Raw genomic sequence first — 14,632 nt, forward strand, 5'->3', positions numbered from 1 at the left:
TACCCAATTTTAGCTTTGAAGACTCATACAGCAAAGCTGCAGTTAAATTGAGTAATGTTCTTTTCCTACAAATATGCTTAACATTTATCAAGGAACCACAATAGAAAGAGAAAATCCCTGATACCTGAGGTCCTCACTAAGACTTTATCATCTTGGTTGTTGCTAAGAAACTTGCTTAGTTCACGTCTACATACTGGATTAGTGTTTTCCAACCAGCATATGTGGGAACATGTTTCTCTTCTTCCCCTGTGTGAACTTCTGCCTAGGCCAATCCTCTTTCTCATTCTATGTTTCTGACCTACAACAATCAATCCAACCTTAAGAAGTTAGTTTGGGATTTTTGGGGGTGTAGGTGGTATATGGCTTATCTAAGCCTCTTGTGGTGGTTGGTGCCAATTTGTTATTAATGTGTGTGGAATTCCCACCCCACAATTTCATTTCCCCTCCGGTTATGAAGTGATGAACTTAGAAACTGATATGGAGTAGTGTTACACCAGGTAGCAGAATTTAGACTATAAAGGACCTTAGAGAACATTTAGTCCAACCCCTTCATTTTACAACTGAGGTCTAGAGAGGTTCAGTGACTTGCCGAAGGTCACACAGTGAGTTAGTGGCAGAGTCAGCACTAGAACCCAGGTCTCCTGCTTTCCGGTCCAGGGCTCTTATGTCATAAGCCTTTGGTGGTGAACTCCCAGCTGGACTGGAACCAGTAGCCTCCAAGTAAGCAGCTGAGGCAGATAACCTAAAAGTAAGAAGAAATGGCTGTGCAGAGACTTGGTGGCAAATGTTTTTGTCTGCTTCCTACTCTATAGTTCAAAAGTTATCCCTAGGAACAAGCTATGTGGCTAGGAGAGTCTATCCATCTCTAAACAGACTTCACCCACTGACACTCTGAGTTATGAAGCTTCTAAGTGTTAGAAGTTTTCCTCTCAAAAATTCAACAAGGCATTAAAACAAACAAGCAAACAATCAGGCAAAGACATTTCTGTGCTCACATTATGATTCTACAATACATTTGAGTGTCTACTGACTCCTTAAAGCTAACATTTTAAAAGATAATGGCAAACTGGAGCAGGTTATCTAGAAGGAAAAAAAAACCCACAGTCTCACTGTTTCTATTTAAAGAATTACTGTTGTGCCCTGATGGTAGGTGCATTTTCCCTCTGATCACTCATGGCTTTTATGGGCTTCTGGAGCACTGTGGCATTAATTTTATGTCTCTTAAAAAAAAAACCCACACAACTTTGTTAAGTGATAGCTCTTCTTGAAGGCTTTGTCTAGAACTTCAGTGTAATTTTGGAAGCAGTTTCCATTGATAGGTGTGATGAATCCAAAGAGACATCTCATGATAAAGACATGGTAGGAATAGTTTTCCCATCCCAAACTTTTAGCAACTAGACAATGAGAAACTTTACACATGACCTCAAGGCTTAATTTTAATTAATTAAGGTTATTTTGACCCTCAGACTTTATAAAATAGGCCTCCAGGTTCAAAGCTGAAAAAAGCACAATGTAATGTCTGTAGGTCCCATGTCACAAAATTCAAATGTTTGACTTTCTGAGAGTTCAACTTTAAAGTGAACAAACTCAAGAATTCCATTTTGAAATCATAACCAGCTCAAAATAAAAATCTCTTAAAAATCAACTTAGTGTGTGTTTGTTTCTGTTGTTTCAACAAAAGCATTCAAATGGGAAGAGATAATTTCTCATTTTTGGTTGACTGGCATCTATCCCTGGATATCTATACACCAAATCGCTAACGAGCTAGAGCATTGGAAATAACTTTTTCATTTGGGGACTTTATCAACTTTTAAAGAGTGGGAGGAATGGTTTTTAAATAAATCCGGAAGCAACTGTAACAAAGTCAGAGCGTTTGCATTTTCCCAGACATGTAGCTATACAGCAAGCTTAACTGAATCTTTTACATTATGCTATAAACATTGAGAAGTCTGACTACTCTTGGCTGTCGTCAGATAGACAACTGATGGTAGATGGTCATTTTGTCTCCAATGACTGACACCTGCAGGCAGCATTTAGTGAGACAAGTCCCAAATCTGAAATCAAAAAGGACATAACCAGGAAACTACTTTAATCTGATGCTTAAAACTCAATTTGCTATAAATTTTTGTACATTAAAAATACTACCCTCCCCTCCATCTAACTCACTTGTTAGTACAGAAGATGTGAGATAGTCCTAAATGTATTTTAGATCTTTTTTCCTGGTGTTCTATTAGAAGTTTATGATAAATAAGCCTGCTTCATGGCTTTCAAAGACAAACTAGTCTTGGGAAGCTGGACAAAAAGAATGGTTGCTTACAAAAGTGGATGCTTTTCTATCTTTCCTTACCAGTTTTCTTTTCTTCTTTTCATGCATTCATGATACCCAATAAGAACTTAAAAATAGGACTTCCTTATGCTTTCCTACTTTTCTGAAGTTGAAAACTTGAAAATGAAGCAATTGACTACAGGGAGTGGCTACAGCAGCATTCTGTGGAAGAACTCAGATGTGCAGTCAGGAGAGCAAGGTATATCCTACTGGCTGGGCAATCCTTGCGAAGTCATTTAACTTTCCTGGATCTCATTTATAAAGTGCGGAAATTGTGGCTGTCAGGCATTTTGGATTCCATGGAGAAAGAAATCCTGGTGTACTTCCTAGCATAGTGCCTAAACAACAGATGCCTAAATACTTTTAGCGATTTCCACACAAATTCAAGATACTTTGTAGGTATAAGGGGTCTCGTGAAACTTTTATGAAGAATAAATAGATGAGTGCTGAGTGTCACGAGTGAAAGCATCTAAAAATCTAGGGGAAGTCAATATTAATCTTGGCATCTTGGAATATAAGTAAAATGCTTGCTTCCCCTTTGAAGTTCACTCTTAATTCATAACAGTGTTGGAGAGATATGATCTTTTTCTCAGTTAAAGGAATATAATTTAGTTTACTGCCTGACATAACTTATCTGCTCTGTAGATAAGTGTATGTGTGAGTTGGGAGGGAAGAGGAGATTAAGAGAGTTTTAGCCCAAAGTAGTACACAAATACTGTTGCCACACGATCTGCTTCTAGGTACTATTCCCATCACTCCACAATCATAGTTAAACTCTTGATTGTTTTTTCTATATCCCTTTGCTCTGTCTTCTCACCACCAAGTCTCTTCTGAACCAATCTAATTGGGCTTCAGCTATTACCGGTCAAGTGACTATCAGTCCAAGTGGGAGCTTTACTCTCATTCTGCAGGACTGATTTTTAACACTGGTGACTCTCTGCTTCTGTTTCTACAATACATGCTTTTCTGGCTTATCTCACATCCATTCATTCAAAATTCAACACTTCTTTATGTACCCACTCATAAGCTCAGGACACACCTATTTTGTTTTTTTCTCTCTCTTGAATACTGACTTCTTCTAACCATAAACTCTAAACATCATTTTACTCTCCTCATTTTGTGAGGAGCTCATCTGTTCAGTGGTTTCAATGAACATTACAATGAGAACAGTTCTAAGATGTTATCATCACTCCCTACTTCTCCAGCACTGATCTTGTACCTTCTTTCACATGAACATCTAAGTTTGAGTATGTCTAAAACTAAGTTCAAATTTTATTTCTGCTTTGCTACCATCATCAACAGACCTGAGTGCAATGCTTCAAACTCAAGAGCCACTTTACACTTCTTGCTTTCCTTCACCTTCCATGCTAAGGGCTGACAATTATACTACCAATTTGTTTAGATCACATTTTAGAGCTACTCCACTCTTCCATTTTCAAAGCCATAATCTAACTACTTCATCATTTCCCCACTCCCCTTCCTTCCATCTCTATTCAGACCCACAAGCAGAACAAAAATCACTCTCCCCGCAGTTTCATATTTATTACTATTCTCCTTCTCAGAAGCTCACAGTAGATCTTAAATGCTGTTCTAATCAACATAAAAACCCTGGGCTTTGAGGCCCTCTATCAAGTTATAACCAACCCAATAATCAGTTACTGCCTGACTTGTGCTCATCATTTCAGATGAGCAAACTTCCTCTTCCCCTTTACCTTCCTTACTCATCAACACTTATCTCATTTGATGACACCTTCCCAGACAAAACAGATCTGAGTATAGGAACTAAATCAATTGTTTCTTTACTAAAAATCTACTATGCATCCAGCATACTTAAGGCTGTATTAAGGGCAGCTGCCTTTAAGGGCAGTATTTCACTATGCTGCAAAAAACTGAAACATCCTGAATTTGTCGTTTTAAATGGACCTTATGTTGTCTGTTAATAGGCATTTAAAAAATAATTTTAGAGGATTTTGCTATAATCGTTCTGCCAAAGTTTTGCTTAAACAAAACAATATGATATTCTACCACTGTGGAAAAGTTTGAGAACAACTAATGTAGGGGATACCAATGAAGAATAGTCCTTGCCCTCAATAAATTTACTAACAGATAAGGCATTTTGAGTTCTCTTGGTAAAGCTAGTGACAAGTTCCTGGTCTAGGTGTCCTGTTAAACTGTGTTATTTAGGACACTCTTTACACTCTAGAGGTGCTACTGCTTTTTGTTAAAATAGCCTGGTGCTAGTTAAAAATAAAACTTTACGTTTCCCTGTGCACCTAAACAATGGTGACCACACCCCAGAAAAGGTTAACCTTTAGAATACATTTATGCATAAAAAATGTGTGCACACCTGGATAGCCTCCTGAGGCCCAACATCTCATTGTCATGAGTGTTCCTGGGAAAGCAGAAACAAACATTTTACATGTGGAAAGAAACAAAATAAGCAAACATCAGAGAGACATATATAAACTAAATGTGGCTAAGAAGAAGGCAAGGGGCTCTTCGTCCCCAAAGGTTAAAGATAAAAGGGGTATTTGGAAACCCTTCAACATCGAAGATCAAGCTTTATCACTGGTGTTCTGGGGAAGGAGAGGAGGAGCTTCACTGTCATGAAGGGCAGAGAAGATCGCATGTAACTGCACTTGTACTCCAGCATTAACAAGGCAGTAAGGCAGACATAGAAGCACACACTACAGTTAATCCTCAGCTATGGCAGCACTTAGAGAGTTTATTAAGCTCTGTGAATACATTCATGAATTACTATCAGCCTGGTGAAGTGAGTGTGGAGGCACACCTGCCAAAGTAATCAAGCTCCTAAAGCAGCTTGTCATGCTTCTCTTTTCCTGGAATACGCCCCCTGCTCCCCCCCCCCCCCCAAGGATTAGCCTGTCTCAAATATTTAATTCACCTTACATTAATTCAAGTTGCATTTTATCTCTGAATTTCTAAGCTATAGCTTTTACTGCTCCAGCATATAATCTATATTTGTTCTGCTTTCTTATTTATGTTTGTCCATTTATTGGATGCATCACTTCCTGAGGACCCCGGATAGTGACAAAAACTTTCTTCAGAGCTAGAATCATTATCCCCAAAGCACACTATTCAATTTTCTTTTACACATGGCTTAATGGCAAAGAAGTTTATTTAATTTGTTGGAATGAATCCTGTAAGCTTCAAGCCAATAACACCTGTAGTTTATGTGGCTCTGTCCTGGGTTGGGTTTGCTTTGGAAGTTTTTAAAGACCTCTCTTTTCCTTTAGTATTGGTAATAAACAGCATCATTATTTATTGCCTTCATTACTTTCTCTGCCTGAGAAATACTTATCTTTGTTTCGTTAGAAAACACAGGTAGTGATGTAGTATAAACTGCACTCACAGATATTCTTGATTTGATGTTTCTGATCTTGTTTCACATTTTCTACCCTTCCTCCTCATATAAGCAATTAAGAACTCCATAGGCCAGAAGTGGTGATTATCATTTCAAGATGAACTGACTTATTTAGCTATGGCAGTCTATCAAAATAAATGTTATTTTCAAAGCAAAAGTTTTTTTCCCCAAATGTTAGTATGAGGAAACAGATTGAGCAGGTTCTCATTTTTAAACTGACTAGATTTGATCTTACGTCCTTCATTAAAGAAGCATATGTAGAAAATCATGTAAGCATCACCAATTTACTCCTTTCAATTCACTCTACTGGGCTTCATGATCAACCACATTTTCTTCTGTACATTTGGCTTACTCTTTTATGAATTATCCCATAAACTGCAGGGCCTGCTGTGTGGAAGAGCCTAAGCTGGTGGAGGTTGAAGAGAAAAAGCATTTCACACCACTGGAATCAATCTGAGAAGCCCCAAAGAAATGCTCTAAGATAACAGAGCTGGGGGGATGGTGAGGTAGGGATAGACCTGTTCAAAGTTTTACAGCCAATAAACACCTTTTCCAGAAACCTCCTCAAAAGAAGAAAGCCAGGCCAAGAAAAGTCAAGGCTGAGGTTATGGAGAAAGGCATGGATTTTCTGTCTTAATGATTTCATGAATTGCATGAAGACATAATTTAGTATTCTGTGATTTGACATCTTAAAAATAAGATCAGAATAATAAGGAAAAATAAAAACTTATTTTACTGAAAACAGTCCAGATGTTCTTAACTAATTTTAATTAGTATTAAATTCCTAAGGTCTTTGTAGGGCCAGGATTTAAAATCTAGAAAGAACTACTTTTGATTCTTCTATGGCTTCCTAAAACATTAATATCTTGCAAATATGAAAAGGAAAGATATAAATATATTGTCACTTTAGCACAGCGTAGGAGCAAGTAGAGTAGTGCTTAAGAAAGCAATAGTAATGTCCAATTTAAAACTGATATTCTGATATGACAAGCTGTCAAAGAATCTAAGTGGATAATTACACAATTTATAATCAATAGCATATTTTCCTTCCTTAAGCAAAAAGACAAGCTAAACAAGTGAAGGGAAAAGAGTCTAAGAGAAAAGTACCTTTTCCTTTTGGCACTACCAGTATCAGAAGTGGCTGAAGAGATCATGCTGTCGCCGTCCTCAATGTCGTCTCTTCTAGCAAGCTCCTTCTTCTTTGCCTGAAAGAGAGCAAATCCCTGGAGTCGGGCTCATTCTACTAAATGCTCTTGGAATACATGAATAATAAAGAGCTGCAGAGATCGGATTCACACCGAAAGATACAACTACAAGTCAGATGCATGAATATTAAAGCATCATTAAAAATTTTCAGTAACCACAAATTAACGAAAGTCTGCCAGACAAAAAAGTGGGTCAAATAAAGGATCTAAATATTTAAGGAATCAATGCTAGCCAACGGCATTGAAGACTATAAAATACCTGAACTAGCCTCTTAAAAGTTTTAACAAATGAGACCTAAGATGCCAGCGCTTGCTTCCTCGGGTGGCCATACTAAGCGGTACTCTGTTCATGCAACTTTAAAAAATTCTACGAGGGCCTTTTATTTCTGAGGGGCAGTCCAGCAGAAAACAATGGAAGTCTGGAGAGAGAGCTGAAAGAAGATCCACTTTTCAAGCAACACATGAATTTTTAAAGCTCTTCTGCCAAACAGAGCAGAAGACCTAACCAGCAGGCTGACAGACATAAGTATAGTGCTTAACAGCAAACAAAAAGTTCATAAAATCTGTGCTGGCCTTTGCAATTACCCTGTTGTCCACATTAAATTCTTTCACTCACTAAACATTTATGGAGTGCCCACTGAGAGTACAGCATTGAACTAGGTATTGAAAACATAATAAAACATGGTTCCTGCCCTCAGGGAACTTATAGTCCATAAGGGAGAGATAAGATATGGACAGAAAGGGATAGCGTAAAAAACTATTCTTCAGGAGGGCCTGGTATCAGAAGGCACAGGACCCTTGCAGTTGGAGACTGCAGGACCCTGACGACAGAAACCACATCTTCTCTAAGTTTCACGTAGCTTCACCGGAGACACTTACTATGTTTTTGTCTTGTTTTCTATTGTAATTATTGTGCTATGAAAACTCAGATTAAGGAGTGCTCTCTTTTAGCTGGGAAGGCTTCATGGAGGATGTAAAATTTGAATTGGATCTTTAAGTACGGAGAAGATTTCAAGAAGTGGGAAATACATTCTAAGGAATAAAGATAGACACTAAAGTGTGGACTATACTGGGTGAATAACAAATGGTCTGATTTGGCTGGAACATAAAATATTTTTAGGGAAGCAGTATGAGATAAAATAGGAAAGTTAAATTGGAATTTTGTAAAGGCCAGAAATGCCAAATGGACTATATTTGGTAGACCTGAGGTGGTCTTTGTCTATTAATTCTCCAAGATTCTCCTAGGAGTCAAGGCCCTATGGAAAAAACAAAGCTGTGAAATATGAAAAGTTTGTTTTTTGTGTTCCCAATCTTCCTTTTTATTCCAATGGTTATATCCCATCCTTCCTCTCTAGGTATCAGTGCTGTCATGTTCTCTCTACTCTCCTGCTAAGTCAATTTTAAGGAAATGATCTGATAAATGAATTTACAACATAGGATAAATGTTTAATAGGGTTTTAGTATTTTAAAAGGGATAGATATTAACAACAAGATAAGAGCATTGAGTCAAAGCATGAAGCTTTAAAGGTGGAAGATTTCAGGTACCAGTGAACCAGCAGGAAGGCTTTCTAAATATCAACATGTAGAAAGACAGTGTCTGGCACCCACTTGTATGCATGGCCCTGTCTGCTGTATCAGTGATCCTTGAGATTGTACTGCGACTATGAGAAGATGGTCAATAGGATTTGTGTGTAAGATGAATAGTCAAATAACGTGTAATTCACATCTCCAAGAAAAGAAAGGAGGCACATCTTTGAAAAATTATTTCCACGGAATATAACACAAACTCACCCAAATACCATTATAACTTACTTACCTGCATAACTTGTTGCATTTTTAGAACTCGTTTGTAGATGGCTGAATTGGGAACATTATAACGTTTGGCATTTTCAAACATTAAATTTAGATCACACTCCAAATGATCTAAAGTTTCATATTCTTGGTTCTTTAGCTTGGTTCTGTGAAAGAGAGACATATGACTTCAATGGCCTCATGGAGGCCAGCTACTGTGAAACATCCTTTGTGAAAATCTAACACAAATTCCTAACAGAAGGAGTCTGAGATCTGGAATCAGAAGAATAAAATTTAAATTCCAGTTCTGTTGTTATTCACTGTGTGTCTCCCTGGGCAAATCACTTACACACTCCAGACCTACTTCTGTAGTCGTACGATGAAGGTGGTGGCCAAGATGAGCTCCAAGTTCACTTTTAGTTTTATTACCAAAGTACACTAAGTATATTCTCAATCTCTGACCTGGTCCCTCCAGCCCTGACCTTGGGGCTGTGCTTTCCTGACTGATGAAAGCCTATGACATCCAGCTGGCTGCCTCCTCTCTCCACTCCTTTCTCTGGGAACAATGAGATCAAATCAACATTACCATTCCTGGAAAGTACAGGTCACCAGCTGCCCTATGAGTTCACTCACCATCCTGGTGACTTCCCAGACAAAAACACCCCTCCCTGGCCCCTGCTCCCCTATCTCTGTTGTGTTCCCCTATTAGAATCCAAAGAGCAAGGACCATCTTGCTTTTTGTATTTGTATCTCCTGGGATAAAAGAAGTACTTGGTAAACACTAAATGCTTTTTCGTTCATTCATGATATTTTGGGGATAATACCAACTAGAAAACTGGAAATGATCTAGAGGCAAAACCACCTACTTCCCTTTCTGGTGAGTGACGCCCTTTTTTGAGAAACAGAACTGATTTAAGAGAGTTTTGAACTGTAGTAGCATGTCCAGTTATTACACTAATATGGATACTTCTAAGAGGGTATTTCATGTTTCTGTATAAATTAAAGCACATGCAAAGAAAGGCCTTGGAAGTGAATTCCAGGAGTAATGAATTTTCTCTAGATTTCACCAATATGAAAATGTGCAGAGAAGTTTTCCTATCTTAGTTATCAAACCCCTCCCCTATTCTTAGGATAAACATCTTTCATTAGTTAAGAAGCTACCGAATAAGTGTTTGTTGGATGAACGAACTGAAGCGTGACGATACTCCATCCATTTGTATTTATTATACTTGGAATTCAGACTTCTGTTTCTTTCTTAAATGACTCCATTAATAACACCATGAATGGCTCTATGTACACTGTACTATGAAAGGGATGATGTGGGAGAGAGAAGGATTTGGAATTAGAAGGCCAGTTCTGCCACTTCCCAGGTATGGAAAGCTGGACAAATCACTTTTCCTATCTGGACATCAGTTTGTCATCTGCAAATGAAGGGAATTGGACCACATGATTTTAAGGTCCTTTACGGCTCTGACATTCTGTGACTCTAAGTACCTTATGGTTGTCCTAAAACCACACAGAAAATCTAGTTTAAATTACATATGCATGCGAACATGTGTGTACGTGTGTTTATATACATACAAAGGCTAGATTTCTAAATTCTCCTGACTGAAACATACATGTGCTAACTTTACTATAATAAGGTAATTAAAGTAGCAAAAAGAATGTATTATAGGTATTTCACAAAAGTGAATGTCAGTCTTCTAACTTGATCATTAGAATAATATTATCTAAGTGGTTCCCCGACTGATAAATGGCCAAAGGATATCAACAGGCAGTTTTCAGAGGAAGAAATCCAAGCTATCAATAGCCATATGAAAAGCTCCAAATCACTAGTAACAGGAGAAATACAAATTAAAGCAATTTGAGGTTCTACCTCACACCCACTGGACTGGCAAACTTGACAAAAAGGAAAAAAAATAAACGCTGGAGGGGTTTTGGAAAACAGGTACATTAAGGCACTTTGGTGGGGCTACCAGAAAGTGATTTAGAACTATGCCCCAAAAGCTTTTAAGCTGTGCATTTACCCAGAAATACCATCAACACCAAAGAGATCAAAGAAAGAAGAAAAGAAGTTACTAATCATAGTAGCTCTTTTTGAAGTGGCAAAGAACTGAAAACCAAAGGGGTGCCCATCAACTGGAAAATGGCTGAGCAAATTCTGGTATATAAATGTAATGGAATACTACTGTGCTTTAAAAAATGAGAAGAGGATGGTTTTAGGGAAACCTGGGAAGATCCTATATGAACTGATGCATAGTGAAATTAATAGAATCCAAAGAACAATTTATAAAATAACACTATAAAGACAAATTTGAAAAACATAAAAACTTAATAACACAATGATCAATCATAATTCCAGAGACATGATATACAGTACCCACCTCCCCAAAGAGGTGACTGAGCTCAGGGTGAGCATAGATTGATTTTTTGGATACTGCCAATACTGGAATTTGTTTAATGTGACCATGCATATTTGTTACAAGATTGTTTTTTTTCCCCCAAGGGGGAGGGAGGAAAAAGTGGAAGGGTAAGAAAACAGGGTTTCGCTCACTGAAAAAAAAATAAAATTCAAAAGAAGGATAATATTACTTATTCTATAAGTAACTGCAATTTAGTTTGCCATTCAAAAAAAAAAGCTATACAATTTCCATGTGATCTATAAAACAAATATGAACTTTCAAGGGAGTATATCACATCAAAGAAAAAAAATGCATAAATTCAACCATGAGTTATATTTTGCAAATTAGGGTTAAATAATATCTTTGGTACTTACTCCCACAAATACATAAGAATGAATTTTGCAAAACATCAAGTGCTCTCCACATCAGCAGGGGACAAAGGCACAGAATTTTATGTGTCACACAATTTCAGTGATCATCTCATTCAAATCCCTCATTCTACAAATGGAGAAAGTAAGGCTCGGGGAAAAGAAGTTTCTTTTGAGATGAGTTCATATAGCTAGTCAGCAGCAGAGGCAGAACTTGAATCCAGGTAGCCTGACTTTTATCTGAGTGTTCTTTATCCCACAGCTTACTGCTTTTCAACTAATTATTGTTCAGTCGTTTCGGTCACATCTGACTTTTTGTGACCCATTTGGGGTATTCTTGGCAGTGACACTGGAGTGGTTTGCTATTCCTTTGCCAGTTTATTTTACAGATGAGAAAACTGAGACAAAGAGGGTTAAGTGACTTGCCCAGGGTCACACAGCTAGTACATGTCTGAGGCCAGATTTGAACTGAGGAAGATGAGTCTTCCAGACTTCAGATCCTGCACTCTATGCACTATGGTGCTATCTAGCTGTCCCTACTATTTATTAGGTATCCGCTAAATTAATGTAAACTATGGGTGAAGGCAGAATGGGAACACCATTAGAGAACTAAACAACTCTATTCCATAAACCTAATGATGCAGCTGATGGGTCTTCCAATCCCAGCAGGGACACATGTGTGAGGGACATGGCGGGTGCATCACTGCTTAACTTGGCCCATGCCCACTATAACATGCGAGGAAGCATTCTGGCACTGGATAGGAGGTTGAACTGAATCACCCCAAAGGTCCCTGGTAATTCTGAGATTGTCATTTACCATATTTCTCTCCTCTCAACTTCTCCCCACCACCCCAACCCCAACCTGGCACATTTAAATCTTATAGATGTAGCAAAGAAATATAGTATAATACAGAAGTATAATCAATATAGTATATAGTATAATCAATCAATAATATAATATATAATATACAATCAATATAGTATAATAATGTAAGTATAATCAATATACTTAGCCCCTTTAAAATAAAACTCAAGCTCTAAACTACCCTGAAACAAGAGCAGCCACAATCTATACCAAGAAGAAATTTTTCTGACACAGTATATCTCTGTAATTGTGGTGAAAGCCCTTTACTTAAGAGTCAAGAAGACTCGGGTTCAAATTCAGTCTCTGATACCTACTAGTTGTGTGACTCTGGACAAGTCACCTTAACTTTCCTCTGTCTCCATTTCCTCAACTGTAAAATGAGGGAGTTGGACTTGATGGCCTTGAAGGCCTCTTTCAGCTATAAATCTGGGATCCTCTGCCCTCCAGTCACTTAGTAGATACTGTGCTAGGCACTGGGGATACAAATACAAAGAATGAAGCAAACCAAGTTAGTTTCCTTACCCAGAGGGTACAATGAAAAAACCACCAGCTGCAGAGTCAGAAGATCTGAGTTTATATCCAGCTTCTGACACTCACTTCCTATGTGTCCCTCCCTTTACCCTCCTGCTCCAACCCTTCAGGTGGGCCCCCAGTTTCCTCATCCATAAAAGGGGGTTGGGCTGTACAGCCTCTGGGGTCACTTCCACTTCTGAGGCCATGATTCTAAGATATTGATCCCCACAACTGCTAGTGGCCTCCATCCCAAACTTTAACTTGACTGCTTTCTATTTCTTTTATTTATATTCACTACGTATGCATTAGAATGTAAGACCCCTATGACTGTGGATTGTTTCATTCTTTGCATTTGTATGTCCAGGACCAAGCATAAGGGCTGATGCACAGAAGGTGCTTAATAGATGTTTGTTGATCATCTGTAGAATTGGGATAACAAAACCTGGGGATCCTACCTCACAGAGTTGTGAAGTTCACATGAAATAATGAAAAAAACTTCCCAAATTTTAAAGCAGTTATTAAATTTGCAAAAGTTTTCTAGGTGAGGCAATGACAAGTAATTACGGCTAAACAGTTAAACTTGTGTTATTTCAAGTTAGAACATTTGAATAAAAAGGGCTACAGAAGATCAGTCCTCCTTGTGAAGGATGAAAAGAGACAATTAACAGGCTATTTCTCTGAAGGTCTACCTGCTACTATCTTTTTTCCAGCAGGGAAGTAAGATGGGGTGGTTTAGGGGTTTCTAGGGCACTTCTCTCATAAACAGTAGGTAGCCTGTATTTTCATTTCATTTTAAGAGGGTGCCAAGTACACTGATCGTATACTATTTCTGCATAGCATCTCAAAAGCATCTCAAAGCTTTCAGAGAAAACATCCTAAGAACTGAATTGCTAAAGAAAAGATAAGTTATAAAGAAAAAAATCTTGAAAAATCATATTACCTAATTCTGATTTTTGGAATCCGAGTATTTGAAGAGTTGTTGCATTAATAATTCCCAGAAGATTGGACATTTGTCCTAGTGGGTTCACGTGAAGTTTTTAGCCCTTTTGATTTGTTTTAGGAAAGCCACTCAATATTTAACTCTGATGGACACTGCAAGATCTGACTCTCCCAAATGACAAAGTCCAAAACAGACTTTGATGAGGATGAAATTAAGGAAGTATTTTACTTGGACATTGTATCTTTTCCGTTGCTTTGAATGTTTTTACATATATGTTCCTTAGGAATTTTCATTTGCCAAATACTCAATAAGCTTGTACCTTAAACCTAAGTGAAAAATGGAAGTTAGACAGAAACTGTTTCTCAAATTTGGTTTTGGGAAATACATCTATTGTTGTTTGTCCTTCGTTTTTGAAGAAAAGCATGACATTAGGAAGGTGATGCCATGACTTGCAAATGAACTGGATTTAAGTGAGGGAGGACTGTGCAAAGTCACCAGCCTCATGAACTCGGGACCTCAGTTTGACTGAGGCAATGCCCATTCAGTGATTTAAGGCTAGGTAAGAAATGAGGCAAATGGGAAAAGCTGAGTTAATTTCTAAAAATGGTTTACACATATATAGTCTAATGTATAGAATGAACATAGATAAATGGTCATAATAAGGAATTAACGATCCGAGAAGGAAAATCGGTCTCGCAGTTTGGTCAGTTCCAAGACAAATGACAATTACACTCAATTGTTCATTTTTCAAACTCTGCCTCCTGACCAATTAAATACTCAGAAGTAATCTTTACTTGTACTAAAATGAATTGATAACTGTGCTGAGAATGCCATCAA

At 37.8% G+C, this 14,632-nt stretch overlaps 1 protein-coding gene across 13 annotated transcripts in view; it reads right to left on the minus strand.

Moving 5' to 3' along the window:
- The window catches only part of PBRM1 (polybromo 1), a 121,654-nt gene that overhangs the window by 66,533 nt on the left and 40,489 nt on the right, over window positions 1-14,632 (minus strand). For 10 of the 13 annotated variants that reach the window (XM_036737782.1, XM_036737784.1, XM_036737779.1 and 7 more), the window contains 3 exons: window positions 8,733-8,874; window positions 6,819-6,916; window positions 4,674-4,718 (listed from right to left, as the gene is read on the minus strand). In XM_036737782.1, the coding sequence (XP_036593677.1) occupies window positions 4,674-4,718; window positions 6,819-6,916; window positions 8,733-8,874 (285 nt within the window). The remainder of the gene's footprint in view (window positions 1-4,673; window positions 4,719-6,818; window positions 6,917-8,732; window positions 8,875-14,632) is intronic. The other 3 variants (XM_036737790.1, XM_036737788.1, XM_036737783.1) reach the window with 1 other exon arrangement.

The sequence above is a fragment of the Trichosurus vulpecula genome, chromosome 9, assembly GCF_011100635.1.
Source record: "Trichosurus vulpecula isolate mTriVul1 chromosome 9, mTriVul1.pri, whole genome shotgun sequence".
NCBI lineage: Eukaryota > Metazoa > Chordata > Mammalia > Diprotodontia > Phalangeridae > Trichosurus > Trichosurus vulpecula.